Here is a 27,520-nt window from a genome sequence, read left to right on the forward strand (position 1 = left end):
ACAGTCTTTCAACTCTGATTTTTTAGATTTCTGCATGAATCAACCAACTATGGATGAAAAATACTTGGAAAAAAATTCCAGAAAGTTCCCAAAAGCAAAACTTGAATTTTCCCTCCACTGGCAACTATTTATATAGCATTTACATTGTATTTGGTATTATATGTAATCTAGAGATCATTGAAGTATGTGGAGGATGTTAGGGTATATGCAAAGACTACACCATTTTATATGAGGGACCTGTGCGCCCAGGGATTTTGGTATCCTTGGGGGTAGGGGGTGGGTGCAGGGGATTAGGTGGTGGGTCCTGGATCCAACCCCCCTCCAATACCAATATTTAGCTCCCCCCTTTCCCCTATATACTCCACTCACACTTCTTCCCTCCGCACTCTCCTAATAGTTACCACACTTTTTGCATAAAAACCTGTACTCAGTTTTTATATCATGGCTGTGTATATATTATTCATATGTGAACCATGTAATATATTATGGTTGCATTTCCTTTATTATTCAATCTTCTGTTTTGTTTTTACTAGAGTTAATCATTACCTTGTTTTGTTTACTTGATCTGTGTTTCTATTGCTAATTTACTTCGAAACCCTCTGCCAGAAGCACAGCTATTTATTCATATCTGTTTATGTTCATAGTTTTTTAACACATCTTTCTAAGCATGGATATGCATTAGACTATATTCATGGTTAGTTTCTATCACGTATACAGTGATCTATCAGTTTCATTTTTTCCTGATTCCTCTGTCCTCTCCAGGATAGACTTGCCTCTCTAGCCTCTCATCCCAAGAATTACCCTTCTTCACCTCTTTCGTGTGTCACCTTTCTTTTCCCTGAATCCCATGTTTTTTCTATCTTGATTCCCCTGCCTCCCCACTTCAGTGGAGCCCATTTTCCTGCAGCTTCTTGGGAAAGGAAGCATGGGAAAGAAATTTGAGAGATTGCAAATATCTTTACTTTCGTAATTGATTCATAAAACAGAAGATTGATTCCTAGTTTGAGTAACATTTTAGGTTGGAAATAATTTTCCCCAAAAACTTTATAATTGCTTCATTGTACGTGAAATACTAGTGATGCTGCTTAGTTTGATAATCTGAGTTCTGGTCCTTTGTTTATGACTTTTTCTAAACTCTTCTAAAGCTTTTAGGATCTTACTTAGTCTTCTGTATTCTGAAAATGTTATGATTGTGTAACTTGATGTGGAACTTTTTATTTATTATACAAGACACTTAGTGAACGGGCCTTTTAAATCTGTAATTCATACCCTTTACTTATTTTTTTCTCTGAGGATTGTTTTAATTTCATTTGAATGTTATTTCTGTTCCCTTTGCTGGTTCTTAGACTTCTTTTTCCCCGTGTTTGTTTTGTTTCATGTAGGTGACTTTCTTCAAAAGTCTGGTGATCCTTGCCTGCCTTTTTGTATTTAGGAGTGGAACATTAAAAACTCAACCCTGTGCCTGGACACAGCTTCTTTTTTTTTTTTTTTAATTAGTTTCTGCTTTATAACAAAATGAATCAGTCATACATATACATCTGTTCCCACATCCCTTCCCTCATGCATCTCCCTCCCTCCCACCCTCCCCATCCCACCCCTCCAGGCGGTCACAAAGCACCGAGCTGACCTCCCTGTGCTCTGCGGCTGTTTCCCACTATCTATCTACCTTATGTTTGGTAGTGTATATATGTCCATGCCTCTCTTTCGCTTTGTCACAGCTTACCCTTCCCCCTCCCCATATCCTCAAGTCCATTCTCTAGTAGGTCTGTGTCTTTATTCCCATTTTACCCCTAGGTTCTTCATGACATTTTTTTAAAAATTCCATATATATGTGTTAGCATACGGTATTTGTCTTTCTCTTTCTGACTTACTTCACTCTGTATGACAGACTCTAGGTCTATCCACCTCATTACAAATAGCTCAGTTTCGTTTCTTTTTATGGCTGAGTAATATTCCATTGTATGTATGTGCCACATCTTCTTTATCCATTCATCTGATGATGGACACTTAGGTTGTTTCCATCTCTGGGCTATTGTGAATAGAGCTGCAATGAACATTTTGGTACACGACTCTTTTTGAATTATGGTTTTCTCAGGGTATATGCCTAGTAGTGGGATTGCTGGGTCATATGGTAGTTCTATTTTTAGTTTTTTAAGGAACCTCCATACTGTTCTCCATAGTGGCTGTACCAATTCACATTCCCACCAGCAGTGCAAGAGGGTTCCCTTTTCTCCACACCCTCTCCAGCATTTATTGTTTCTAGATTTCTTGATGATGGCCATTCTGGACACAGCTTCTTGACTGATGGGTTCTACTATTAAGTGATTGGGCCAGGGCTAGGCTGTTTTGTTGGGGAGAGCAGTTTTCTTAGAGAGGAATCATGTAGTGCTTTTCTAGAGGATTTAAGCTTTTTAAGCTCTCATTTCTTGTTTCATCCTTCCCTCCTCTCTCTTTCCTTGTTGTATTGTACAGATCCTGTGCTGCCTTTGCTGATTTCTTTTTTACCCATTTTTGAATGATTTGAATTCTTCCTAGACTAGCTATTAGAAGTGTCAGGGAATTCTATTCCTCTGCTTCCCTGAAGCAGCCATTCTTTTTGTGTGTGTGTTTTAAAAGATATGTTGTTACGTGTGCCTATTTTTTTGTGCTTGTAATTGTAACTTAGAAAAATGTTACTGTGCTGAAGATCTCATAATTTTTTCTTACTCCCCACCACTATGTTTATGACATATTCCTAATTGATAATTGATTGCATTATTTCTAACTACTGTATGGTATTTCATATACTTTATCACCAAGTTTTATCTCCTCCCTATTCCCATGATGGACACTGTAATTACCTCTTATTCCCCTCCAGCACCACAAAGATGAACATTCTTTTACATGTCCCTTTATGGGTCTAAGTGAGAATTTCTTTGGGTAATGGACTCAGGACAGGAATTACAGGGTCATGGGGTGTATATATACTTAATTTAATTAAATATTTAATAATTGCTTTCCAGAATAGCTATGTCTGTCTATACTCCCATAAGTAGGACCTGAGGGTTCTTATATTCCATTGACATTATTATTCAGTCTTGTGCTTTTAGCCAGCCTATTGGGTATATAGTAAAATCTCTGTTTTAAATTCGCTTATCTGATTATTTATTAGCTTAACTGTCTCTTCATATGCATGCATGTTATCTTTTTGGGTTTCCACTTCTGTAAGTTGCCTATCATATATTTAGTCCATTTTTCTATTGGGCTTGCTTTCTTTCTCTTGTTGATTAGCTAAGACATTCTTTGTATGTTCCAGATTTTACACTTTTTTCTGATTTAGACATTGTGAATATCTTCTTCCATTTATTATCTGTCAACTTTGTCCATGATATTCCTTACTGATGAAAAATTTTAATTCAAAGCCATTAAATTAATTTTTTTTTTGCTTTCTGATTTGCTTTTGCACTTTCAGTTAAGATGCTTTTCCCTACCTCTGTGTCAAAAAAGTAACCACCTAAGTTATCTTTAGAGTTTTACCTTTCACGTTTAGCTTTTATTCATCTGAATCTGTCCTTTTTTAAAAAATTCATGATGGCCATATTCATTTGGGTGCCAAATCAGGACATAGTATATGTTGTATGAGTGTACATACAGGGGTCACAAAAAAGAATCTTCGACGTTAGGGTTTTTCTCGTCAACTTGGGCCATGGGTCTTCAGTGATAGTGGAGGTTTTTTTTCTTTTTTAAATCTTGGTAACATAAATGTAACATAAAATTTACTATCTTAATCATTTTTTAAGGTAAAAAATGATTAAAAACTACTTTTTAGAGCAATTTTAGGGTCACAGCAAAATTAAAGGGAAGGTATAGAGTTCCCATAAACCCCCTGTCCTGACACATGCTCTGCTTCCCCAACTACCAGCCTTCCCCACCAGAGTAGTACATTTGGCACATCATTATTACCCAAAGTCCATAGTTTACATTATGGTTCACTCATTGTGTTGTATATTCTGTGGGTTTGCACAAATGTGTAATGATGTGTATCCACCATTATAGTATCATACAGAATATTTTCACTGCTCTAAAAATCCTCCACGCTCCACCCATTCACCCCTGCCCTCTCCTTCAATTCCTAGCAACCACTGATCTTTTTATTGTCTCCATAGTTTTGCCTTTTCCAGAAGGTCATATAGCTGGAATCATACAGTATGTGGCCTTTTCAAATTGGCTTCTTTCACTTAGTAATATGCATTTAAGCTTCCTCCATGTCTTTTCATGGCTTAATAGGTCTTTTTTTTTTTTTTTTTTTTTTTTTTTTTAGTGCTGAATAACATTCCATTGTCTGAATGTACCACAAGTTTTTTTGTTTTTTTTTTTAACATTCACCTACTGATGGACATCTTTGTTGCTTCCAAGTTTTGGCAGTTATGAATAAAACTGCTAGAAACATCCATGTGCAGGTTTCTTTGTGGACATAAGTTTTCAACTCCTTTGGATAGATACCAAGGAGCATAGTTGCTGGATGGTATGGTTAAGAGTATGTTTATTTTTTTAAGAAACAACCAGACTGTCTTCCAAATTGTGTCTGTAACATTTTGCATTCCCACCAGCAATAAATGAGAGTACTTGTTGCTCCATATCCTCGTCAGCATTTGTTGTTGTCAGTGTTACGGATTTTGGCCATTCTAATAGGTATATAGTGGCATCTCATTGTCTTAATTTGCATTTCTCTGATGTCCTGTCATGTGGAGCATCTTTCCATATGCTTATTTGCCCTATATTCTTCTTTGATGAGGTGACTGTTAAGGTCTTTGACCCATTTTTTAATTGGGTTTTCTTATTGTTGAATTTTAAGAGTTGTTTATTTTGGATAACAGTCTTTTATCAGATATGTCTTTTGCAAATATCTTCTCCCAGTGTGTGGCTTGTCTTTTCATTTGCTTGACATTATCTTTCACAGAGAAGTTTTTAATTTTAGTGAAGTCCAGATTATCAATTATTTCTTGCATGGATTATGCCTTTGGTGTTGTATCTAAAAAGCCATTGCCATTCTCAAGGTCATCTAGATTTTCTCCTGTTACATTCTAGGAGTTCTATAGTTTTGCATTTACATTTAAGTCTGTGATCCATTTTTAGTTAATTTTTGTGAAGGGTGTAAGGTCTGCTCTAGATTCTTTTTTTTGTTTTTATATCACGTGGATGTCCAGTTGTTCCAGCACCATTTGTTGAAAAGATTTTCTTTGCTCCATTTTATTGCCTTTGCTCTTTTGTCAAAGATCAGTTGACTATATTAATATGGGTCTATTTCTAGGCTCTCTGTTCTGTTCCATTGATCTGTTCGTCTGTTATTTTGCTAATACCACACTGGCCTGGTTACCATAGCTTTATAGTAAGTCTTGAAGTTGGGTAGTGTCAGACTTCCAACTTTGTTCTCCTTCAATATTGTGTTGGCTATTCTGGGTCTTTTGTTTTTCCATATAAACTTTAAAATCAGTTGTTGATATCCACAAAATATATAACTTGCTGCAATTTTGATTGATATTGAACTTACAGATCAAGTTGGAAAGAACTGACATCTTGACAATATGGAGTCTTCCTATCCATGAATGTGGAATTCTCTCTCAGTTTATTTAGTTTTTCTTTGATTTCATTAACCAGAGTTTTATAGTTTCCCACATATATATCTACATATTTTGTTAGGTTTATACCCAACAGTTTCATTTTTTGGGGAGTTAATGTAAATGGTAATGTGTTTTTAATTTCAAATTCTACTTGTTCATTGCTGGTATGTAGGAATGCAGTTAATTTTTGTGTAATAACCTTGTATCCTCCAACCTTGCTGAAATTGCACGTTAATACCAGGAGGTTTTTTTTTCAGTTCTTTTGGGTTCTCTACATTGATGATGATCATGTCATTTGTGAAAAAAGACAGTTTTATGTCATATGTCTTCCTTCTCAATATGTATACTTTTTAGATAGAACTTCCAGTATGATGTTGAAAAGGAGTGATGAGAGGGCACATCCTTGCTTTATACCTGATCTTAGTGGGAAAACTTTTGAGTTTCTCATTATTAAGTATGATGTTAGCTATAGGGTTTTTTTAGCTATACTTTATCAAGTTGAATAAGTTCTCTCATCTTAACAATGTTTAAGTGTACAGTTGAATCCATCCTTTTGAATATGGTGTGAAATAGAGATCATTTTATCTGCATATGGTAACCCAGTTTTCCCGGCACCATCTGTTAAGCATTCTCTCTCTTCCCTCATGATGTGTGATGCAGATTTCATCTCATACAATTTTGTTCTTTTTTTTTGTCTTGAAGCACTGGACAAATCTACCACTCATTGAATAGTAGTAGAAGTAACAAGCATTTAGGCTTTTCCTCATTTCAGTGGGAATGCGCCACATTTTTTATAATTAAAGTGTAATGTTTGCTTTAGGCTTCTGTTAATTTTTTTTTCAATAATGCCAAGGAATTTTCTTTCCTTTCTGCTTGACTGTTAGTTTTGTTCAGGAATGGCAGTTGAAAGTTAGCCAGTGCTTTTTTTTTGGAATTACTGATTTCTGTTGTTTTTCTTCTTTAAATATGTTAGTGTAGGGAAATAAATGGATTTTCTATTTTATTTTTTAAATTTATTTAGATTTTATTTATTTATTGGAGTATAGTTGCTTTACAATATTGTGTTAGTTTACATTGTACAGCATAGTGAATCAGCTGTACGTATACATATATCCCCTCTTTTTTGGATTTTCTTCTCATTTAGGTCACCACAGAGCACTGAGTAGAGTTCCCTCTGCTACATAGTAGGTTCTCATTAGTTATCCTTTTTTTTTTTTGGGGGGGGGCGGTACGCGGGCCTCTCACTGTTGAGACCTCTCCTGTTGCGGAGCACAGGCTCCGGACGTGCAGGCTCAGTGGCCATGGCTCACGGGCCCAGCCGCTCCGTGGCATGTGGGATCTTCCCGGACCGGGGCACGAACCCGTGTCCCCTGCATCGGCAGGCGGACTCTCAACCACTGCGCCACCAGGGAAGCCCTCGTTATCTATTTTATACATAGTATCAATAGTGTATATATGTCAATTCCAATCTCCCAATTCATCCCACCTCCCCCTTTCCCCCTTGGTATCTATATGTTCGTTCTCTACATCTGTGTCTCTATTTCTGCTTTGTAAATAAGATCGTCTATACCAATTTTTTTAGATTCCAAATATATGTGTTAATATACGATATTTGTTTTTCTCTTTCTGACTTACTTCACTCTGTGTGACAGTCTCTAGGTCCATCCGTGTCTGTACAGATGACCCTGTTTCATTCCTTTTTATGGCTGAGTAATATTCCATTATATATATGTACCACATCTTCTTTATCCATTCCTCTGTTGATGGACATTTAGGTTGCTTCCACGTCCTGGCTGTTGCAGATAGTGCTGCAGTGAACATTAGGGTGCATACGTCTTTTTGAATTATGGTTCTCTCTGGGTATATGCCCAGTGTTGGGATTGTTGGGTCATATGGTAGTTCTATTTTTAGTTTTTTAAGGCATCTCCATACTGTTCTCCATAGTGGTTATATCAATTGGATTTTTTTTTTAACTTCAACTAACTTTGTGTTCCTAGAATAAGTTTCTAGGATAAATTCATTCCTTGGATAAATATAGTTATTTTATTGCAGTATTGGATGAAAGTAGGTGTTTTATTTAGCACTTTTTGAATTATATAAGATTGGCCTGGGGCTTCCCTGGTGGCGCAGTGGTTGAGAGTCCTCCTGCTGATGCAGGGGACACGGGTTCGTGCCCCGGTCTGGGAAGATACCACATGCCGCGGAGCGGCTAAGCCTGTGAGCCATGGCCGCTGAGCCTGCGCGTCTGGAGCCTGTGCTCCACAACGGGAGAGGCCACAACAGTGAGAGGTCCGCGTACTGCAAAAAAAAAAAAAAAAAAAAAGATTGGCCTGTAGTTTTCTTAAGTTGTTCTCATTTGATTCTGTTTTCAGGCTTTTCATTTAAAAGAAAAATAAGCTCTGGAACATGGAAATTACTTGCTTTTTATAAGTTTAGTAGAATTTGTCCACAGAAGTGTCTAGGCCAGGCCAGGTTCTTCTTAATTAAATAATTTTTTTTAATTGAAGCATAGTGTACACACAGATTCAGTATTTTTAATTGAGTAATATACATATAAATGTACAGGTCACTGGAGTTTTACAAGCTGAACACTCCCTTGTAACCAGCACCCAGATCAAGAAACAATGCATTATAGGAGAACCCTAGAAGCCCTCCTGTGTCTCCCTTCAAGGCACAATCCCTCTGTCAGGAGTAACTACTATTCTGATTTCCAACAGAGACAGGAAATCTTGGGAAGAGTATACAGAAACTTTAGTTGATTGAAAGGTATGTTAGTCTGTTTCTTGAGCCTAAAACATTTCCTGCTGACTCTAAGGGCTTGCCATTTCTTATACACAAGTTACTTTCTTATGTATTTGAGTACCATTGCAACATTTGCTTTATATGTTGATTCACTATAGAGAATGAGTGAGTACTTTATTCCTTCTTCCATTTATGTCTTAGTGATACAGCTTGGCAACTACCAGTCTTAGACCAGTGCTGTTCATTAGGACTTGTTCATTAGGACTTTCTGCAATGATGCAGATATTCTCTAGTTGTACTGCATTTGGCTGTTGAACTACAAGTTATATTTGATTGTTGAGCACTTGCAACATGACTAACATGACTCGTGCAACCGAGTAACTGAATTTTTGACTCTATTTAATTTTAATTAATTTTGAAGTTAAATAGTCACATGTGGCTAGGCACTACTGTATTATACAGCATAGCTTTAAAATTTGAGCCAGCTAAGGCATGACTATTCTCATCTTGTATATTTGGGGAGAGCCTGGCAAACATTAGAAACTAGTGTTTGGAAATTGTTAATTTTTCTGGCTGTGTCCTCGCCTGGAATGTTTTTGTCCTTGTAATGTCCCCTTCCCTTTCCTCTTTACCAAAAGCAAAGCTACTTCTTACTGTGATGCTGAAATTGGTACTTCCCTCATGAGGAGTCCCTTGAATGTTGGAGCAGCTAGATTTTTGAATAGATCTTCTTAAGTTGGCTTTGAGCTTTCCATCATCTGAGAGCATCTTAGCTTTACCTATTTACTACTACCTGAACTCAGAAGCCTTTAGGTTACTTGATGAAATGTTTAGCCTCATCAAGAGAGAAGGAAACTAGTATGAATTGTGATGCCAGAATATAGCTAGAGGAGGAATGTACAGAAGAGGGATAAGTGACTTAAATGTCTTTTAGCATTTTTTATTTTTGGAAGTTTTTTTTTACCCTGTCTAATATGTGGCAACTAGTGAGAGTAAGAATTCAAAGAATAATTGTTACCTTGTGACTTTATTTTATTGATAGAACCTTTATTGAAGACCTTTTCATAAAAAGAAATACCTACTATATTAAAAATGTCACATTTGCAAATTATAAAGCTTCATAAATGTTTTGAACTACCACCCATTTTTAAGAACACTACTAATATTGTTATATTGTTTATGTATTATTTTCCTATTCTGTTGTCCAGTCCCCATCCTGCGTTGTTTCTTTCCCTTCCTTTTCAAAAAAAAGCTTTATCACATATGTATGTCTCCCCAAACACTATATTTAAGTTTGCTTCTTCAAGTTTTAAAAAATGGTGCTGTACCATAAATAGTTTTTGTTCCGCAATTTGGATTTTTCACTCAGTATTCTTTCTAAGGTTTATCTGTGTTGCCAATTGTTGTATTTCATTTATAATTATACTCTGCTGTGTGAATCTACCATATATATAATACTATATAATATAGAACACAGTGTATGTAAAACTCTGTTGTGTGACTATATCACATATTTTAATTCATTTCTTGGTGCACATTTGAGTTGTTTTCCTTTTTTATTGTTATGAACAAAGCTGCCATGAGCATCTCTTTTTTTTCTTGTTTGCTAAGTATATGTTTTCAGTCGTGAATGGTGTTGAATTGTATTATTTACTTTAATCTGTGGAGATAGCTTTTTCTTTTCTAATCTGTTAAGGTTGCTAATTACCTTTTTAGCTGTTCTGATGTTAAAATACCCTTGCATATTGGAATAAACCCAACTTGGTCATAGTGTTTTATCTCTTCAGTTACTGTTGGGCTTGATTTGCTAATATGTGTTTTTGAGATTTGGTATCTACTTATGAGTAAGAGGGGTTTATAATTTTCTTCTGTCTTGTCATATCAAAATTACGATGGCCTTGTGGAATGAGTTGGGGAATAATTCCTCTTTCTATTTTCTGATGGACTTGTATGACATTGGAATGATTTGTTCTTTGAGAGTTTGGTAGAATTCACCTGTGAAACTACATTTAGGTGTGATGCAGAGATTTAAGTACTGGTTCAGTTTCTGTAGGACAATTTCGTTTGTTTTTATTGCTTCTTGAGTCTGTTTTGATGAGTTAATTTTCTTGGAACTTTTCTGTTTAAGTTTTAAATTTGGTAGTATGAAGTTGTTCATGGTAATTTTTTTTATTGTAAAAAGCATATAACGTGAGAGTTATTCTCTTAAACTTTTAAGTGTACAGTACTACTGTTAACTACAAACAGTGTTCAGCAGAACTCTAGAAACTTTTTTATCTTACATAATTGAAACCTTATATCCATTTAACAGTACCTCCTGCTGTTTTTGAGGTTATTTCCTTTTTTAAAAAATTCCAAAGACTGTTCAGTTATGTCTTTTCTTTCTTTCCCTTCCCCCTGCCTCCATCAGACTTCTAGTGATTTGTCACTCTGGCAAGTCTTTATTGGTTTCTTTAAAAAAGTTTTTTTTTTTAATTGAAGTATAGTTGACTTACAATGTTGTGTTAGTTTCTGGTATACAGCAAAGTGATTCAGTTATACATATATATACATACATATGTTCTTTTCAGATTCTTTTCCATTATAGTTTATTACAAGATATTGAATATAGTTCCCTGTGTTATACACTAGGACCTTGTTGTCTATTTTATATATAGTAGTTTGTATCTGCTAATCCCAAACTCCTAATTTATCCCTCCCTCCCCTTTTCCCTTTGGTAACCATAAGTTTGTTTTTATGTCTGTGAGTCTGTTTCTGTTTTGTAAATAAGTTCATTTGTATCTTTTTTTTTTTTTCTTTTTTGCGGTACGCGGGCCTCTCACTGTGTGGCCTCTCCAGTTGCGGAGCAGAGTCTCCAGACGCGCAGGACGAGCAGCCATGGCTCACGGGCCCAGCCGCTCCGCAGCATGTGGGATCTTCCTGGACCAGGGCACGAACCTGCGTCTCCTGCATCGTCACACGGACTCTCAACCACTGCGCCACCAGGGAAGCCCCAGTTGTATCATTTTTTTAAGATTTCACATATAAGGGATATCATATGATATTTGTCTTTCTTTTTCTGACTTCACTTAGTATGATAATCTCTGGGTCCATCCATGTTGCTGCAGATGGCATTATTTCAGTCTTTTTTATGACTGAGCAGTATTCCATTGTACATATATACCACATCTTCTTTATCCATTCATCTGTTGATGGACATTTAGGTTGCTTCCAAGTCTTGGCTATTGTAAATAGTGCTGCTATGAACATTGGGGTGTATGTATCTTTTGAATTAGAGTTTTCTCCAGATATATGCCCAGGAGTGAGATTGCTGGATCATATGGTAACTTTATTTTTAGTTTTTTAAGGAACCTCCATACTGTTTTCCAGAATGGCTGCACCAATTTACATTCCCACCAGCAGTGTAGGAGAGTTCCCTTTTCTCCACACCCTCTCCAGCATTTATTATTTGTAAACTTCTAAATGATGGCCATTCTGACCCATGTGAGGTGATGCCTCATTATAGTTTTGATTTGCATTTCTCTGATAATTAGCAATGTTGAGCATCTTTTCATGTGCCTATTGGCCATCTGTATGTCTCCTTTGGAGAAATGTCTGTTTAGGTCTTCTGCTCATTTTTTGTTTGGGTTGTTTGTTTTTTTGTTATTGAGTTGTTTGTATGAGCTGTTTGAAAATTAATCCCATAAATTAAAAAAATTAATGTTTTGCCTGTGTTCTCTTTTAGGAGTTTTTGATGCGATTTGCAAAGGGATTTTTTTTTAAACTTTCCCTTTCTGATATTTCATTGTTAGTGTAAAGAAATGCATCAGATTTGTGTATGTTAATCTTGTATCCTGCTACTTTGCTGAATTTGTTTATCAGTTCTAGTAGTTTTTGTGTGGAGTCTTTAGGGTGTTCTATATATACTATGTCATCTGCATATAATGACAATGTTACCTCTTCCTTTCCAATTTGGATATATTTTATTTCTTTTTCTTGTCTGATTGCTGTGGCTAGGACTTTCAATACTATGTTGAATGGAAGTGGTGAGAGTGGGCATACTTGTCTTGTTCCAAATTTTAGCATGAAGGTGTTGTTTTTCACTGTTGAGTATTATGTTGGCTGTGGGTTTGTCATAAATTGCTTTTGTTATGCTTAGATATGTTCCCTCCATACCCACTTTGGTAAGAGTTTTTTTAATCATGAATGGATGTTGAATTTTATCAAATGCTTTTTCTGAGTCTATTGAGATGATCATGTGGTTTTTGTCTTTTGTTTTGTTGATGTGGTGTGTCACATTGATTTTGCATGTGTTGAACCATTCTTATGACCCTGGGATGAATCCAGCTTGATCATGGTGTATGATCCTTCTTATGTGTTGTTTGGATTCGGTTTGCTAATATTTTGTTGAGAATTTTTGCATCTATATATGTCAAAGGTACTAGCCTGTAATTTTCTTTTTTGGTAGTGTCTTTGTCTGGTATCAGGATGATGGTGGCTTCATAAAATCACTTTGGGAGTATTCCCTCTTCTCAGTCTTTTGGAAGAGTTCGAGAAAGATTGGTACTAGTTCTGCTTTGTATGCTTGTTAGAATTCTACAGTGAAGCCATCCAGTCCTGGACTTTTGTTTGCAGGGAGTTTTTAAATTACAGTTTCTATTTCACTTCTAGTGATCAGTCTGTTCAAATTATCTGTTTTGTCTTGATTCAGTTTTGGTGGGCTGTATGTTTCTAGAAACTTGTCCATTTCTCCTAGGTTGTCCAATTTGTTGGCATATAATTGTCTATAGTATTCTCTGATGGTTTTTTTGTATTTCTGCAGTGTTAGTTGGTATTTATCCTCTTTCATTTCTTACTTTGTTTATTTTGGGTCCTCTGTCTCTTCTTCTTGGTGAGCCTGGCCAGAGGTTTCTTGATTTTGTTTATCATTTCAAAAAAACCAGATCTTGATTTTATTGATTTTTTTCTATTTTTTTAATCTCTGTTTTATTTATTTCCTCTTTGATCTATATTATTTCTCTCCTTCTTGTGACTGTAGTTTTTGTTTGTTCTTCTTTTTCTAATTCTTTTAGATGGTAGGTTAGGTTGCTTGTTTGAGAGTTTTTTTTGTTTTTTGAGGAAGGCCTATATCACAATAAACTTCCCTCTTAGATTTTGTGTGTTTGTATTTTTGTTGTCATTTGTCTCAAGGTATTTTTAAAATTTCCTCTTTGATCTCATTGTTGACCCATTGGTTTTTGTTGTAGAATGTTGTTTAGTCTCCTTGTAATCGTTTTTTTCTTGTTTCTCTTTCTATGGTTGATTTCTAGTTTCATGCCATTGTAGTCAGAAAAGATGCTTGAAATAATTTCTATCATCTAAAATATGTTGAGGCTTGTTTTGTGTCCTGGTATGGGTCTAACCTAGAGAATGTTCCATGTGTGCTTGGAAAGAATGTGTAGTATGTATATATTTTGACCATAATGTCCTGAAAATATCAATTAAGTCTAACTGTTCTATTGTGTCATTTAGGATCTCTGTTGTCTTATTGATCTTCAGTCTGGAAGATCTGTCCATTGATGTCAGTGGGGTGTTAAAGTCTCCTACTATTATTATATTCCCATCCATTTCTCCCTTTATATCTGTTAGTATTTGTTTTATGTATTTAGGTGCTCCTATATTGGCTGTATATATGTTAACGAGTGTAATATCCTCTTCTTGTATTGATCCTTTTATCATTATATAGTGTCCTTCTCTAGCTTTCTTTATGGCTTTTGTTTTAAAGTTGATTTTGTCTGATACGAGTATTGCTACCCCCACTTTCTTGTCATTTTCATTTGCATGAAATATCTTTTTTCCATCTCCTCACTCTCAGTCTATGTGTGTCCCTCATCCTAAAGTGGGTTATTGGTTTCCTAAAGAGCTAGGTTTTGGTTTTGTTGAGCTGCTATTATATGTTTGTTTCCTATTTCATTAATTTCTGCTCTTACCATTTTTTTCCTCCTTTACTTTTGTGTGATTTATTTTTTCTAACATTCCTACTAGTTGAGATGGCTGTTTAGCTCATTAATTTTGAGTTCTTTTTTTTTTTGAGTTCCTTTTTTTGTATTAAAATTTAGGTCCTGATTATGTCATTTTTATCATACAATTCTAAGTATTTCTAAAGTTCCATTGTAATATTTTTCTTTGTGCTATGTTATATAGAAGTGTTTTAGAAATACATTTCCAAATGTAAGAGGATTTTAATCAAGTTTTTTTGGTATTTAATAATTTCTAATTTTTTTAAATTGAAGTATACTTGAGTTATAATACCATATTAGTTTCAGGTATATAACAGTGATTTGATTTTTTTGGGGTTACACACCATACAAAGTTGGTATAAGACATTGACTATATTCCCTGTGCTATACATTACATCCCTGTAATTTATTTATTTTATAACTGGTAGTTCATACCTCTTAATCCCCTTCACCTATTTCGTACCTTCCCCCACCCCTCTCCCATCTGGCAAACCACTATTTGTTTTCTGTATCTGTTACTCTTTTCTGTGTTGTGTATTTGTTTGCTTGTTTTATTTTTTAGATTTCACATATAAGTGAAAATATACAGTATTTGTCTTTCTTTTGGTAACTTCCAATTTGATTGCATTGCAGTTAGAGAATTTTGTGTATATGATATTGATTTTTGAAATTGTTGAATTTGCATTTTGGCCTTCCATGTGGCCAGTTTTTATGAACATTCTGTTGTTGAATGTCAACTTCTTTAATGTTTTTAGTTCTGTGAATGTGCACAGTGTTCTGTGGATGACTGTAATTTACCTATTCTCCTTTGATTATTTTTGGCTATTATAGACTATGCTTATAAAAACATCTTTGTGTATATCTGTTACCATCTGAGTGTATCCACAGGGAAAATCATACTAGTATACTTCCAAAAAGTATTTTCTTTTAAAATCAGGATCAAGATTGATCCAGTTTCTAGTTTCAATATTGTATATGATTTGTGCTTGTTTTGCTATGTCCTTGACTAGTCTCAGTATTAGCAAACTGTTTTCCAGTCAGTGGTGGTTGAGAAAATTATATCCTTTTTTTGATTTCCAATTTCTTTAATTATGAGTGAGAGACACTTTTTTTTTCTTTCTTTTGGAGAACTACCTATTCTTATTCATAGCCCATTTTTCTACTATGCTTTTCATCTTTTTTAGTGCTATATAAAATTTTTCCTTTGCCATGTGGATGGCACTTTGAGAAGGTTTAAAGTTTGCTTACCACCAAGGTACTTTTTTTGTTATTTTGACTTGCTTCAAATGTTATTTGCTTTAGAAATGGATGATGGATCTTCTCGAAGAGATCGCTTAATGAGAAGCAGATTTGCCTCTGGGAGGAGTTTGGGAAACAGGGGTAAGTATCTTTCCTTAATCGTCTGTTAAATAGTTGAATAGTGGAATGAATAGAGGCCTTTATGGCTGTTTAGTGCAAAGTAAAATCTTTTATAACTTAGTGTATAGTAGACTTTGTTGGGATAATGAGTTTTTTTTTTTGATGTCTGGTTTTTTTTTGCTGCTTTACTTTTTTAAGATAGTAGGCAGTAGTTAAATTGATTAGGTAGATTGGTTAAAGAGAGTTGCTTCCCAGAGCTTCTTCAGGTGTTGGTGATTATTGTTCCCAACAATTGGCATGGGAGGAATGTTTGTAAAAGCTCCAAAGATTATGGTGTGAAGGACCTCTTTAAGTTTTATATTTCTCAAGAAAAGGCAGTATGGAAAGCAGTCTGTTAGCTCATTAATATTAAGAGGTTGTTTTCCCAAGATTGGAATTTTTTGTTGCTACTTTTAGAACAACCAGCGCTAGATTTGACAGATAATGACCCAGCAGAATACCTTCCTCCAGTCCATTTTTAGATTTGATATTAAAATGCTGAAAATATTCTGCACTATGTTTTGTTATAGTGCAACAAAATATTTATTATTAGAACCTCATTAAATGGTCATATGGATTTTTAAATAAATTTATTTCTTTTATGGGATGCCATAAGCTAGGGTTAATTGGCAGTTTTAAATATACATGACACTTACTCTTGAATTTATTAAGTATTATTTTTTGAAAAACGTCAATCCTAGATATTTTTATTCATTGGAAACTAAAGGTTGATGCGTGTATTTCATTTGCCATTTGGAAAATTTAATATTTTTAAATACAGTTAACATAAATGTGAACTTTTATGTTTTGACATGTTTCTGCTACTAATGGAAATAATTTATTTGTTAAATATGCCTATATACATTTTGTTTTTTAAGCCTGCATATTAAGTAAGAGTCGTTGATGATTTGGAGCATGTAGTTGTGCTAAGAGGTTGAAGTGTGGGTTTTGTTTGCTACTACTAAGATTAGAAATACAAATACCTTAATATTATACTCAGGGAACTATTTAATATTTAGATATATTCTAAAATCCTAATTTAGAATGGGTTATAATACTTTTTGATGAAGACTTCTAAACATTGTTGAATAAAGCCTTTTTAAACGAGAAAGCCATCACTGAGAGAGACTTTACTATAAATTGTTAATTCCATATGTTGTAGGTTGAAATACATTAAATTTCTGATCAGAACTCTTTGTAAATGTTAATACTTTAAAAAGTTATCTTTGAAAAGAATCTGAAAAAGAATGAACATATGTGTATGTATAACTGAATCACTTTGCTGTACACCTGAAACTAATACATTATAAATGATCTATACTCCAATAAAATTAAAAGAAAAAAAGAAAAAAAGTTATCTTTAATACTACATATAATCCTAGAAATTCATAGAAGACCCATGAGTATAACCCCTTTCCTGAATGATCCATTTAACATTTTAGCTATTTTCAATCTCTGTGATATTTGTTCTCAGAACTTGCATATCTAGTCACATGGTTTTGAAATTGACTCTTAATTGCTTAACATATATATTGATTAGCTTTTTATCTTCTGTGAAGTATGGCCTAAAAAGCCTTAACTTCCTGAATCACACACTTCTTTAGAATCTGATGAAAATACTGATAGTTGCATATATGCAATTTTGCATTTGGCATTAGGAGTTTCACAGATCCTTAACTCTTCTGCACTAGGATATTTCAGATAGAGGTAAGACAGTTTAGGAGGATCACAAGATAATGATAGTTATCCCAATGATAGTTTGAAGTGGCAGTTTATGATGTTTTGGATGTCTGTTCTAAGTTTTTGTTTTAAATACCTGTGCTGCTTGCCATAGCAGCTCTGCCCTCAGAATTCTTAATTTAGTGGTAGAGAAACACACGGAAAGAAATATTGCTAAAAAAGAGATACACATAGTATGCTGTGGGAATGTGACTGAAGGATTGACTATGGATGGAGGACTGAAGGAGGACTTCACTGAAGAGGTGGCTTTTGAACCCGACTTTTGAAGAGTGAAAAGAATTTTGCTAGGAAAAATAGGAAAGCAGGGAATGTCATGCTGAAGGAACAGCATGTAGGAAGGTGGAAAATATTAGAAGTTCACAATGTTGAGTATGGGAAGTTGTTTTATGAATTAAAATGTTGGGTATTCAGAGCCATGTAGTGGGGGATAAAGCTAATAAGGCTGATATGAGGAAATACTATGGAGGGGTGGGAGGTAAAGGGGAGTGGTATTCATAGCAGTTTTTTCTTCATTATGTAGTCCCTTCCTAATTTTAATTTTAAAAAGTGGAAAGACTGAGAGCGACTGAAGTACTAGAAAAATGAATAAGTAACAGAATAATTACAGGGCAGCAGTGTAAAATTTTCAGTAGCAATGACTTTCACATAGGGGTATAATGTAAATATCTATCAGGGTGAGGTTTCAATATATAGAAAATCAGAGTTGAATTTCTTGATTAAAGGTCACTAGTAAAATAACACCTAGTAGACAGTTGTATTTCACCAATAGTATATTTGGTGTAATTTAATGATTTTAAAAAGTTGCAGGGGCTTCCCTGGTGGCGCAGTGGTTGAGAGTCCGCCTGCCGATGCAGGGGACACGGGTTCGTGCCCCGGTCTGGGAAGATCCCACATGCCGCGGAGCGGTTGGGCCCGTGAGCCATGGCCGTTGAGCCTGCGCGTCCGGAGCCTGTGCTCCGCAATGGGAGAGGCCACAACAGTGAGAGGCCCACGTACAGCAAAAAAAAAAAAAAAAAAAAAAAAGTTGCAGGTGTATTTTATCTTTATAAATTCCTGTACTACTCTCTCCCTGTCCTTGGGAGTTCCCTTAACCCACAGATTCATTTAATTCCTAGTTATTGATGGCACACTTGATTTTGTATGTTGAAGAGTTTTAACTCTATCTGAACTTTTTCAGATCCTGGCAAGTCTAATAAAAGAGAGAATACATCCACAATGGGTGGCTTTGGAGTTGGAAGGAGTTTTGGAAACAGAGGTAACCTGCTTATGATATCTTACAATCAAAACTTAAGTGACCCCAAGTTTTATAGTCTCTGAATTCTGTTTCCCTTTAATATACATAGAAAATGTGTGCCTTTCCCAAGACTTTATGTAGATCACAAGGGAGTGCTTTCACTTTTCTAGTCACAGTTTAGAGCAGCAGTTTATGCTGCTTTGGATGTGTCTGCTACTCTATTTCGCTTTTTTTTTTCTTTTTAATAGCCATGCTACTTGCTGCAACATCTCTTCAAATTGATTTACCCCACAGGTGAACCCCAGTTCTTTTCTACTATACTCATGACTTGATTTCCCTGCTCCCACAAGCAAGAGATCTATCTTATACTTCCAAAGGTGAATCTGAGTCTCCATCTTTACTTGAGCAAAGAACCAGTAGAACCTTTGAAATTACATTTTTTTCCATAAAAACTTTAAAAACTGTAAAGTAGAACTTAGGTAAGAGTTTAAGATCAAGACCAGTAGTGTGTAGGTGGAAGACTTTCTCAAGCATTTTGGAGACCCAGCACTTGACTTTTCTGGGAGAGGTGTACGGAGGGGAAGGGGCAATTGTAGAGAGCAGTAGAACGTAATCCTTTTCTGAACCAACTTCAAAGATTGCAAATATTTAAATGAATAAAATAACTCAAAATCCAAGTTTTGTGATATATAGTCTTTTTGTAGGGATTATCTTTATTTTGAAATTACATATCTGTTCAAAGAAAAAGTGTCATCCAATCATATATTGAGGACAAAGGGTACTTATTTTTTATATGCTAATAGGGTATTAAATTTCCAAGAGGTTTAATGCTGGAGGGTACATTAGATTTGTTGAACCTGAGATGTTAAATGACTTGATATGTAGACATTTTGCATATAGATTTTTTTTAATATATTTTTTATTTATTTACTTTTGGCTGTGTTGGGTCTTCATTGCTGTGCAGGCTTTCTCTTGCAGCGAGTGGGGACTACTCTTCATTGCGGAGCACGGGCTCTAGGCGTGCTGACTTCAGTAGTCGTGGCATGTGGGCTCAGTAGTTGTGGCTCGCGGGCTCTAGAGCGCAGGTTCAGTAGTTGTGGCGCACAGGCTTAGTTGCTCCGTGGCATGTGGGATCTTCCCTGACCAGGGCTCGAACCCATGTTCCCTGCATTGGCAGATGGATTCTTAACCACTGTGCCACCAGGGAAGTCCCTACCTATAAATTTAACATCTGTCAAACAGTAACTGATTGGTTTCTGTAGTACCGAAGCCATAATTTAATGTATTTTATTATTTAGGTTAGATACTAATTGATAGGCATTGCATATTGACATTAGTTTTAACTTACATTATTCCCTGAGTATCTCTGCAGTAAAGATCATTTTATTAAGGCTCAAATTTTTTAAATTTTATGAAATATTTTGATGGATGCTTTAAAAATGAATTTTAGAGATATATCTGTATGCTCCAGAGATGCATAAATCTGGAGACACAAGTTTTTATTAAATGAGAAATTTGAAAGCAGAGCTTGATGAAAGATTGTTTCTTTTAAATTTTATAAACAAAAAGAAGTTGGCAGAATTTCCTTGTTATTGAGAAGGGGAAAATTATTGAATATTGGATTATAATTTAGTTGTATTGTCCTCCGGCAGATAAGAGATTACAAATTAATTTATAAAGTTTAAAAAGTTTTTATATTTTGAATAGAAAGTACATAGTGGTTATAGTGATATATATACACACACACAGCCATGTACATATAGAGGAATATATGACATTTTAGGTAATATAAGATTGGCTGGTATTTTAATAAACTGACACAAGGAAGAAGTTGTCATACAATGTGTATGAATTCTCATTCACTGTTTATATATACAGTTGTATGTGATTTATACTGTTTTAAAGGGGCATCAAAACTAGAAGTCCCTATAAAGAGTGTGTTTCTTTGTTTCTATGTTTCTCTTTTTCTCTCTCTTTTTCTTTCTTCTACAAAGGTATAGGTAATTGTTGTTTTCAGAAATGTGCAAGTTTAATTTTACATTTTTTGTAGGTTTTTCAAATAACAAGTTTGAAGAAGGTGATAGCTCTGGTTTCTGGAGAGGTAAGTTCATTGTTTTTTGTAGTGACTTAAGAATTTAGTGTCCAGAGTACATGCTAAAGAGAAACTAAGATTAATTATCTTAGTCTGTTCCAGTTCTATTTTATTTAAACCCGTTTTATAAAGCAGCTATAGCCAGAGCCTTAACCAAGAATTCAGCCATCCTAATTTGGCCTATTGTCACCTGTCTTAATTAATCTATAAAGTGCAACTTTTGAATGCTGTGCTTCCTTAAGAAAAAGAGGATAGTAGAAAAAGCAAGTCAAGAATCAGAATTCCACTTTCATATATAAATACAGTTTGAGACATGTAGGTCTTTATTCAGACTCAAATAAGTATTAACAGTGGAAGAAGATTCATGAGACTGTGGATCACTGCTGAAACCAAAGACATTTCTGTCAAAGGTACTGATACTCTGGTTTGGAGGAACACAGAAAATGATGAGAATAGAGTAATGTTACCAGAAGGTAGACTACAATAATTAACAGTACTTTTCCAGGAGAGCCTGGTTGAGTAGATTTGGGTGAGGCCTGGAACCTGTATTTAAAAAGCATCCCTGGTGACTCTGATGCCTCTTGTTTGGTAACCACTGATCTATGGAATCTTTATAACATAATACACTTTGGAGTTCCAGACTTTGTTTCATGTCCCTGCTCTGCTATCTGCTTGTTGAATAACATAGAGCAAGTTGCTTAATTTCTCGGAGCCACAGTTTCCTCTTCTGTAGACTGGAGACCATTCATTTTATAGCTTGTTAGGCACACTAAATGAGAATCTGTGTAAAAGCACGAAGCTTAGTCCCAGACACATTCATGGTAAACGGTAAATGTCACCTATCTTCGTTAAATATTTGAGACTTGATCTTAACTGTGATTCTCAAAATCAAAACCAAACCTAGACCTGATCACCTTGAAACCCTTTTGGAACATGGTGGGATTTTAATATATCAGTTAAGACTGCTTCTCCAAACTACTGTTCAGTCTCATTCTCCCTGCTTTTGTCTGCTTTTTCCTCCTATCCTGTTTTAATGAAAACATATGTAACATACAACTAATATTTGAGAGAAGAAAAACATCACCATTTTTATCCTTTTCCATTTCTCCTTGTCCTAATTTTCCAACTTTTAATTAGTATTCAAGATCATTTCTACTCACCAAAGACATTCCTTCCTCCCCAGTTGACTCTTTAGTGATGAGCCAGAGTGCTTTTGAGCACAAATTCCAATTTCTCACAGCACTTGAGAGAACTTCTCTCCTCCAAAATGGTCTACTTTCTTCCTTTGATCTATTTACTACTTTTTTTTAACATCTTTATTGGAGTATAATTGCTTTACAATGGTGTGTTAGTTTCTGCTTTATAACAAAGTGAATCAGTTATACATATACATATGTTCCCATATCTCTTCCCTCTTGTGTATCCCTCCCCCCCACCCTTCCTATCCTTATTTACTTCTTCTATTCTCAGTTTTAGTTCCCCTAAACTAAAAAATTGTGTATATTCCTAAAAAATTCTTTCACTCTCACAGTTGTTGGCAAGCCCAGGAGCAGGTTTTGCTATCATTATAGAAGCTTTTTCTCTGCACACAGATATGTAGAGTGTTTTGTGGTTATTTTCTCTGCAGTCTCATGTCCCCTAGCTGGTATAGTATAGCGATAAGGAGCTCAGACACCTTGGGTTTGAGACCCAGATGCTCCTCCTGTCAGTTGTGTTATCTTAAAAAATTTGTTTAACTTCTCTGTATTTCTTTTTCTCTGTTTATAATTTGAGGATAATACCCACCTCGTAAGGTTTTTGTGAGGACTTAAAAAGTTAAAACAGACTTCATTTAGAGCAGTGCCAGACAGATACTAAGTTCTATTTGTTGTTACTACTATTATTTTTATATAATTAATAGATTATAACTGATCTTGGGATCATTGTCTCATTTTTGTTTGCACTTGGCTTTATTTTTTAACTTACAGAAATTATTTTTAATAACTTTTTATTTTGAAATCATTTGACTCAAAAGAAGTTTCGAAAATAGTACAGAGGGTTTCTTCCACCCTTCTTCTTCTAATGTAATTGTACCCTTCACCCAACTGCTGATGTCATCAGCCTCTTTTAATTCCCAGTGTGGTCAAAATAGCTTTGGGCTTGTTTTAGGAGAACAGTTGGCCAAAGATTATATGAGACCTTTTTCTCCTTGTCAGGCCCCAGATTAATTCATAGGTTTTTTTTCTGTAAGGCAATAAATATTAGCTAACATCATCATTATTCCAGAATTATTCCAAGAATCTTTCCAAAATTCTTTCTTTACTGTTCAGCACGCTTGTCATATTATATCTTGCTTCTAAGCAAGTTGTCTTGATGTTAGATGGCTCTTCAGGAATATTTGTCAGTTGTTGATGTCAGCTTAAATAGGAGCCTGCAACAAGAGCTCTGGGTCATTGTTTATTATAGAACAATATTAATTGAGTAGATTAGTACTTTTGCGCAGAAACTTAACTGGTAGCTTCTAATCTGTTTAACCATTTGTGTCATCACTGGGACCTAAAAGTTCTCAGGTGCTAAACGTTAGTGATATGTACAAAGATCCCTTGAAACCATCTCGGTATTTTCCAAACATGGCTTTGTTGGAATCTTCTAGAAAGCTTAAAGTTATTACTAAAAGTTGTAATTTTTTAATTTAGAAAAATCATCCATTCCTTGCTGTCACTCTACACGTTCAAAATAAACATCTCTGGGGGTGGGCTCTTTCCAACTTTACTAATAATTTTTAGGCAGCCTTCAGTGTAGTGATCCTCATACCACTATTTAGAAACCCTGGTACCAGAAAGCCAGGATATCCCCCAATTTTTCCATTAAGATGAATGGGGGAAAGTTTGGATATATTTAAAAAAACACTGACATCTCAGGTTTATTAAGAAAGGCAAGTTACAGAAATAATGATGACATTATAAGAAGAATAGTCATGCATTTCTGAGATCCCCTTGACTACTTAATTGTTAGATATTTCTGAAACTTTCTACTTAAACTGATATTTGCGAAATTCTTATTTTTTGGCTGTGCTCAGAATTTGACAAATTATACGCTTAACATTTGATATTTAGATATATTAGGTGACTTGTATAGGGAATTGACTGAATAATGTCTTTGTATTTCTGTTGTTACAATTATTTTAAAAATTAAAATGTTCGTATTTTAACTTATAAAGATATTTATCTTTTCTTACTAATTTCTCTTGTGACAGTGCTATTCTTTAGATACTACATTAATGTAAATACTAAAGTAATTATTTAGATGATATTCACATGTTAAATTTTTATTCAAGAATCTAGTAATGACCGTGAAGATAATCAAACACAGAACAGAGGGTTTTCCAAGAGAGGCGGTAAGGACCACGTTTTGGAACAATTTGTACTTAAGACAGAGATACGAAACTGAAAACCTGATTTTGGAAGAGCTGAAAGAAAGAAAAATTCTGGTGGTGAAAACCTTTAAAGAAAAATACTTTGGCATATGTTTGAATTAATATTCAGTAGGTGTCCCTCCTTCTGCTTTCTAATGTCACTGGATTTTTTCCCCTAAGACCTCCAGAGTGTGCTGTGAAGTACAGAAGGGGGACTGTGTGAATCTTGGTCAGTCACAGTATAGATGAACTGGGATGTCTTTGTCTCTGAGTAGGATCATTGGAGATATGGGGAAGGGAAGAAATCATAGACTACTTTTTGTTCAGGTCTAGCAGTACTCTACCATACTCTGCTGATCCTCCCTCTAATGAACTTGAGGTGAGATGGTATAAAAGTTATGCTCGGGCTTCCCTGGTGGCGCAGTGGTTGAGAGTCCGCCTGCCGATGCAGGGGACACGGGTTCGTGCCCCGGTCTAGGAGGATCCCACATGCCGCGGAGTGGCTGGGCCCGTGAGCCACGGCCGCTGGGCCTGCGTGTCCGGAGCCTGTGCTCTGCAATGGGAGAGGCCACAGCAGTGAGAGGCCCGCGTACCGCAAAAAAAAAAAAAAAAAAAGTTACGCTCAATTCTGGGTTATCTATAGGCAGATATGTTAAAATAGCAACAACAAAACTCACAAAAAACCACAGTGAACTTACAAAATTGCTACAGGTGTGCAAATATATTTATGATAAAAGAGTTTCATTTTTGAAACTGCGTGGTAATCAGATATATCATTGTTTTTGCTGCAACTTGGGGGTGTCCTTTTCCCTTGCCTATTAGATGTTTGGCTCACTGAATAAATTACTAAATAGCAGGCCCTCCTAGTGAAGCTGAAACATGCTGTGGACTTCAGTATAGCTTTGGTTGAGTTGTGAGGTGGGGAGGAATTTGGTGGTGAATGAGGTATGGCTTATTTGTCTCATAAGTTGAGTCTTTTTATGACAATTGCAGGGGGCCAAACAATGATGGGGAGGAAATGTAAGAAAAAGACTCCTTTTTTAACATTGCTCTCCTCCCCCCTTTAAGAAGCAGTTTTGACACTAACGTTCCTAAACATAGCTCTTATTTTAAAATTTTTGGTTTTCTGCAGAACAGTGACTGTCTTCCTTACTATTAAATTTTCTTTAAGTCAATTTAATTTATATTTAAGTGAAGCAGTCAAAACCCAGTTGCAGCTCTATGTGCTTGATCCTGGCTTACTGACTAGTGTAGGGTGACTAGCAGGAACAGTCATTTTTCAGGGTGTCCCTGATTGCTGTTTGCTTTAGTTGTGTACATTTGAGGGTAGGAAATTTGCATATAGTGGTTACTCATTAAATATAAATGTGTGTGTAAATATAACTGTACCTAAGTTTATGTTGAAGTGTGACATGATACAGCAACAGGCAGGTGCTTATATCATAAATGTATATAGCTCAGTGATTTTTCAGTAACTGAATACACCTGGGTTCTGTGTTTTCACAAGCATCCAGATCAAGGAATAGAAATTACTAGCTCCTCAAAAGCCGCTTTCATGCTCATTTTTAGTCATTAACACCCCCCTCCCCCAGTTAATCTCTATTCTGACTTCTAGCAGCATAGACTTTTTTAAAATTTTGTACTTAACATAAATGGAATCATACAATATGTACTCTTTTGTGTCTGGCTTCTTCTTAATCTAATTGTGAGATTCATTCTTACTGTTGGTTGCAGTTGTAGATCATTATCATTGCTCTGTAGTATTCTTCTGTTCTACTGTTCTGCTAATGATATTTGGGTTTCTTGTAGTTTTGGGCTGTTTTTGAAACTGCTGCTATGAACATTCTAGTACATTTCTTTTGGTGACACTTGTTACTGTTTGTCTTTTTGATTGTAGCTATTCTAATGGATGTAAAGTGGTATCATGACTTTTTATCATTGAGTTATAAATTCAATAGTTGATATAGTTGATGGACAATATTATGTAAGTTACAGGTGCACAACATAGTGATTTCATAATTTTTAAAGGTTATACACCATTTATAGTTACTATAAAATATTGGCTATATTCCTTGTGTTTTACAACATATCCTTGTATCTTTATGGTTTTGCTTTGCATTTCCTGATGACTGTGATGTTGAGCAGCTTTTCATGTGTGTATTGGCCATTTGTATATATTCTTTGGAGAAATGTCTATTCAGATCCTTTGCCCATTTAAAAAATAGGGTTATTGATCTTTCTGTTTTAAGAATTCTTTATGTATTCTTGATACAAGTGTTAACAGATATATGATTTGCAAATATTTTCTCCTTTTCTGTGGGTTGTTTTTTCACTTTCTTGATGGTGTCCTTTGAAGCACAAAAGTTTAAAATTTTGATCCAAAGTTGCTTGTGCTCTTAATGTCATATCTAGAAACCCTTTGCCTGTTCCAAGGTCATGCAGATTTTCACCTATGTTTCCTTCTAAGAATTTTATAGCTTTCACTGTACTCTTACATTTAAGTCATTGATCCATTTGAGTTCATTTTTGTATATGGTGTGAGATAGGGGCCCAACTTAATTCTTTAGTGTGTGAATAAGCAATTGTTCCAGCACCATTTGTTCATGTTTTATATGGACATGTGTAGGTCTAGATATCTTTAAATTTATCCAACTTGCAGTTTATTAAGCCTCTTGGATGTGCAGATTAATATTTTTCATCAAATTTGGGAAATTTTCTGCTTTTTTATTATGGTGAAATAACTCTTAACATAAAATTTGTCATTTTAACTATATGTGTATAATTCAGTGGCATTGAGTACTTCTGAAGTGTTGTGCAATTATCACCACTATCTATTTTCAAAACTTCTTCATCACCCATGCAGAAACTTACGTCCATTAAGTTTTCTTCTCTTCCTCTCAGTCTCTGGGAGACCTCTATTCTCTATTCTCTGTACTTCATCAATTTGTCTATGTCTAGATATTTCATACAAGTGGAATCATACAGTATTTGCTCTTTTATGTTTGGCTTAATTAATTTAGCCTAAAATTTTCAGTGTTCAGTTTGTTGCATATATCAGAACTACATTCCTTTTTATGGCTGAATACTATTCCATTGTATGTGTACTTTTTAAAATCCATTCATCTGTTGATGTACACTTGGGTTTCTTACTACTTTTGGCTGTTTTGAATAATGCTTCTGTGAACATTAATATACAGTTATCTGTTTGAGTCACTGTTTTTGCATTTTTGGGGTATATGTCTAGAAGTGGAATTGCCAGGGAATGGGACTGTGGTAAGTTAAAATATGCCACAAAATCACCGCTCTTACCAATAGTCAGCCTTTTTTTTTTTTTAACATCTT

The 27,520-nt window shown here is 35.1% G+C and overlaps 1 protein-coding gene across 3 annotated transcripts in view; it reads left to right on the forward strand.

Moving 5' to 3' along the window:
* Positions 1–27,520, forward strand: part of DDX4 (DEAD-box helicase 4) — a gene marked incomplete at both ends in the record, with an annotated part of 70,298 nt that overhangs the window by 11,079 nt on the left and 31,699 nt on the right. For 2 of the 3 annotated variants that reach the window (XM_081233004.1, XM_081233006.1), the window contains 4 exons: positions 15,623–15,700; positions 18,636–18,713; positions 20,743–20,793; positions 24,101–24,160. In XM_081233004.1, the coding sequence (XP_081089130.1) occupies positions 15,623–15,700; positions 18,636–18,713; positions 20,743–20,793; positions 24,101–24,160 (267 nt within the window). Of the gene's footprint in view, positions 1–15,622; positions 15,701–18,635; positions 18,714–20,742; positions 20,798–24,100; positions 24,161–27,520 lie in introns of all 3 variants that reach the window. The other variant, XM_081233005.1, reaches the window with a different exon arrangement.

Source organism: Mesoplodon bidens (assembly GCF_964165515.1).
Source record: "Mesoplodon bidens genome assembly, chromosome: 4".
NCBI lineage: Eukaryota > Metazoa > Chordata > Mammalia > Artiodactyla > Ziphiidae > Mesoplodon > Mesoplodon bidens.